The sequence below is a fragment of the Populus trichocarpa genome, chromosome 14, assembly GCF_000002775.5.
Source record: "Populus trichocarpa isolate Nisqually-1 chromosome 14, P.trichocarpa_v4.1, whole genome shotgun sequence".
Lineage (NCBI taxonomy): Eukaryota > Viridiplantae > Streptophyta > Magnoliopsida > Malpighiales > Salicaceae > Populus > Populus trichocarpa.
The window spans coordinates 10895117-10899820 of record NC_037298.2 but is presented as its reverse complement, the minus strand read 5'-3'; the positions used below and the strand labels follow the sequence as shown (position 1 = coordinate 10899820).

Below are 4704 nucleotides of genomic sequence, written 5' to 3'. Positions count from 1 at the left end.
TCAATTTTTTGATATTTTCATAAAGTCTTTTTAATTTGTTTCGAGGAAGGGTATTAGTAATTAGACAAAAAAAGGATTTATATTAACTTAAGCATGGAAAGGCATTCATTATTTTGTAATTCTCATGATTTTCAAGTCATGGAAAGTTTTTAATTTTACAAATTTATTTTCTGGGTTTTCATGATTAATTTCGTGCAACCTCGTCAACAAGATGGAAGGTTTGACATCACGTCAAGAAAAGATGGGCAAGTGTGAAGCCGAATATTATTATTTGACTAATGATTAAAGTGCAAAAATAAACATGTGTCTAGTTTCTAGCTAGAAATAAGCGTTTGACTTCTTACAAAACACAACTTAACTATCCATAGAATTGTACCTTTTTCACACCCCCATTTGATAGAGTTCAACTTGGACACACCGATTAGTTGGATATGCACTCAAAACACATCGAAAGGATTCCAAAATTCAACCATTTTGTGGGTGGTTCAACCCACCCCCTTCCCCCTTGCCATTTGCCAAGTCATCGCCGTCTAGGCGGCCAAAGCTGTCAACCCCGCAACTATTTTGACACGTTGTGCTCTCTTCTCGTTAAAGGGATTGTCCCAACCAACCTATGAAGCTACCCTTCAAATATCCATCCACCTCCTGTATATAAAGGGCACGCAGCTAGTTTGTTATCCCCTCAAAGAAGAAGGGGGGGGAATCATAGGCAAACTGTCATTTAATTCTCAGCTTTGCGAGATGGACTGGACTAGAGGGCACACCATAGGCCGCGGCTCCACGGCTACAGTTTCCGTCGCCACCTCTATTCAATCTGGTGATGTTTTCGCCGTGAAGTCCGTCGAGCTATCTCAGTCTGGATTCTTGCAAAGGGAGCAAAAGATCCTCTCTTCTATAATCTCTCCTTTTATAGTTAGCTACAAGGGGTGCGACGTTACTAGAAAGAACAACAAAGTCATGTACAATCTCTTCTTGGAGTACATGCCCAACGGCTCGCTTAGCAATGCGATTCATGCTCATGATGGAGGTCAGCTCGACGAATCATTGATCAGGATTTTCACGTATCAAATCTTGCAAGGTCTAGATTACTTACACTTGAACGGTTTGGTGCATTGTGACATTAAGAGCAGCAACATTTTAGTAGCTCAAAGTGGTGCCAAGATTGCGGACTTCGGGTGTGCAAAGCGTGTGGAACAACAGGGACCGATCGCTGGCACGCCAATGTTTATGGCACCGGAGGTGGCGCGTGGAGAGGAGCAGGGGTTTGCTAGCGATATATGGGCTTTAGGATGCACAATTATTGAAATGGCTAGCGGCGGTACACCTTGGCATAACGTCAGCGACCCGGTCTCCATCATTTACCGGGCAGGGTATTCGGGTCACTTGCCAGAGTTCCCCTGTTGTCTGTCGGAACAAGCAAGGGATTTCTTGGACAAGTGTCTAAGGAGGGACCCAAAAGAGAGGTGGACCGCTAGCCAACTTCTTGAGCATCCGTTTTTGGTTGGAGAATTGAACAAGCAAATTGAAGAATCTAATCCAACCTCGACTTCTCCTACAAGCATTCTTGATCAAGGAATTTGGAATTCACTGGATGAATCAGAAAGTCTGGAGAGCCTGGTCTTGGTCCCTTCAGGTAGTGAAAGTTCAGCCGGTGAGAGGATCAGAGGGCTGTCCCTGCTTTCAGGGGCACCTAGTTGGGACTGTGATGATCAGAACTGGATCACGGCCAGGGAGGATGGCTGTGAGGAAGGTGATACAGTGACGGATGACATTGAATACAAAGATTAAATAGCTGGTTGGTAGCGAGGAGTTGTTAAATTTGTTAGATAGCAATAGAATTATTGATGATTTTTAGGTTCTTGTACATATAGGGAAGTTAGTTTTGTAAAACCTTCTATGTCAACATTAATTTTCTTTTTTCTCGAACTCTTGGACAGTCGGGTTTTATTTCCATTTTTTTTTTTTTGGTACAGTACGGAAAATAAAGAAAACGAGACCACTCTAGGGAAAGACGGCGTTCGAACATCGATTTCTTATGAAAAAATGGGTGCACGAGTGGTAATTAAACTACGAAGCTCATTGGCGACGGTCAAGTTTTGTTGAACATGAAGAAGTCGGTGTGGAATTTGGGAGGTCAAACCCGATTCTGGGACTTTTTCCAATTCCCACAACCAAATCCTATCTTCTGTTTCTGGGTTGATGAGTTCACATGGCATTAATGGCCAAAAGTAGCTGCCATATGGCAGATTTTGAAGGTGTTTCAGATAGTGATAAAAGATAGTAATACAGGTTGTTTTTTTAAATATTTATTTGCTTGAAAATACATTATAATAATAGTTTTTTTATTTTTTAAAATTTTTTTTTGACATCAACACATTAAAATGATTAAAAAATATCAAAAAAATAATTTAAAACAAAAATAAATTTAAAATTTAATGAAAAGCATGTTGAAACTCAATGTTAAACACCCCCGGAGGTTTTTTTTTTCTTTTGTAAAAATAAATATTTTACTTAGTTTTTTTTATTGGTGTTGGGTTTTTCTAGTTTCTTTTTTTATTTTTATTTTTTTATTCATTATTAATAAAAAAAATTTAATTTTTCTATATAAAGAGTTATGATAGCTTTTTACGGGTAATGATTTTGATGAATAAGAATTGAATATTTTGGATATCTAATTATTAATGAATTTTATTTTTTTTTATTTTTTTTTTCTATCTAGTAACATGTTGTAGTTTTTCCATTTAAAATGAATAATTTTTCTATTAAGTAGTAATTGAGTTTTTTTAGTTTTTTCATATAAAAAATTACAATAACTTTTGATAAGTAAATAAAAATTAAATATTTGAGAAGCATTTCCTTTCCTATAATTATAGTGGTCTTGATCTTGAATGATTTTAATTTATAACAAACCCGTCGTCTTTCTCTGCCGGCAACGGCACGCTTCCATTGATACAAGTCACCGAAGCCTCCCGTCCGTTTCTCTAATTGGTACATGATTATTATTTTGACCGACCCAGCAAAACAAGGTGCCAATTCGGCCACCTCCACTATAATTAAGGGCCAGCAGAGCACTGTCCCCTGCTTCAATGGGTTTTTAGGTCAAAAATACTTAATTCCTCTAGCACTGTTGGCTGTCTATCTGGCCTCTTCCCACTGATCCGCCATGCCATCGGTCTCTGTTCTTTGTAAGTAAGCTTGGATTATAATAATGTCAGGCGAGGTCTCTTAAAAAAGTCACCATTTTTGTTAGATGGATTTAGCTCACGTTGATTCAATTGCATCACATAGATTTCATTCGTCACTAATGATGCATATTTGTTCTATCAATCAATCAATCAAACAAACATTTTCAATCCTCATGATAGAATCTCGTTGGTGTATTTTTTCTAAATTTCTTTTTTAAATTCAATATGCTTCTAGAAAATTAAAGAGTTTGTTTGTTTTAGTTTTTATGGTCAAGATTAGATATAATTTAATTTAATTATGTATAAAATTTAATTATAAAAGTTAATTTTTTTGATAATTTTTTCTAGTTTTTTTATGGGTTTGATACACAAAACTCAACCTTAACTTTCAAAACAAATACCCTCTAAATTTTAGTGTTGTCGATCATTTTAAAAATTAAATGAAATGATTTTTTTTTATTTTTTTAAATTTATTTTTGACATTACCATATCAAAATAATAACAATATAGAAATATAAAAAAAATTTAAAAAAAATTATTTTTTTAAAATGCTTTTAAAATATAAAAACAAACGGAAGATGCGTGACACTTCTTTTGTCATGAAGATATTTTCATATTTACAACTTCTTACACGTAATAACAACATCATTAACTGATATATTGTATCACTGTTTTTTTTATTTACTTGTACTTTTCTAATTATTTGTACTTTACGTAATGAGCTTTAACTGGAGGTATTATAGATAAACACATGACTTAATGTTCTTACCACACAATCATTTTAAATTAGACAAAAATAGAAAGTTAGAAAATCTCCATAAAATGAGTGCATTTTTGTTTTTCTTATCCCGGTATCTTCATATGCTTTTAAAAAGCAAGATTAGTTTCATTTAAAATTTGTGGCTATCTCTCTCAATAAATATGCTTCCTGAAAATCGAACTTGTGTTATTACCCTTACAGAAATATAGTAGTGTCTTAACCGCTAGATCAACACTTCATTGGTGAATGAGTGCATATTTAATACTAGTGTTATATATTTTTAGATTAATAATTATTTATTAAAATTGAATAAATTATCAAATTACTAAGAAAAAGTTTAAAAAATCAAAATGATGAGAAGTTAAATAATGAAAAATATTATATTTACAAATGTTCGAAATGGAGTTGATAGAGACCTTAGTTTTAAAACTTGATAAATAAATTCGCTATTATATTTTACTACAATTAATTGGAAATGGGCTTTTGAGCTCTCGTATTTCTACCTTGCCTAACTTGGGTTGCCCAAGCCAGAATCAACACAAAGAGTTCAGATTTCTCTTTATTTTAAATATATTTGGAAGTATGGTTGTAGTTGTTTTTTAAAGTATTTTTCATCCTGAAATACATTTAAATGATTTTTTTTATTTTTAAAAAATTATTTTTGAGATCAGCGCATCAAAATGATCCAAAACACTAAAAAAATTAATTTTTAGCAAAAACAAATTAAAATTTTTAGGGAATACGTCCCAAACAGAGTCT

At 33.7% G+C, this 4704-nt stretch overlaps 1 protein-coding gene across 1 annotated transcript; it reads left to right on the top strand.

Annotated features, from left to right (window-relative positions):
• Window positions 1-393: 393 nt before the first annotated feature.
• On the top strand, window positions 394-1926 carry LOC7462061 (mitogen-activated protein kinase kinase kinase 18-like). The gene has a single exon (XM_002321097.4). The coding sequence runs from the start codon at window positions 742-744 to the stop codon at window positions 1786-1788; it is 1047 nt and encodes a 348-aa protein (XP_002321133.4). The 5' UTR covers window positions 394-741; the 3' UTR covers window positions 1789-1926.
• The last annotated feature ends 2778 nt before the right edge of the window (window positions 1927-4704 follow it).

Excerpts from the sequence above, each read along its gene's own strand:
- LOC7462061 (XM_002321097.4), top strand. The coding sequence starts at position 742 with ATGGACTGGACTAGAGGGCACACCATAGGCCGCGGCTCCACGGCTACA.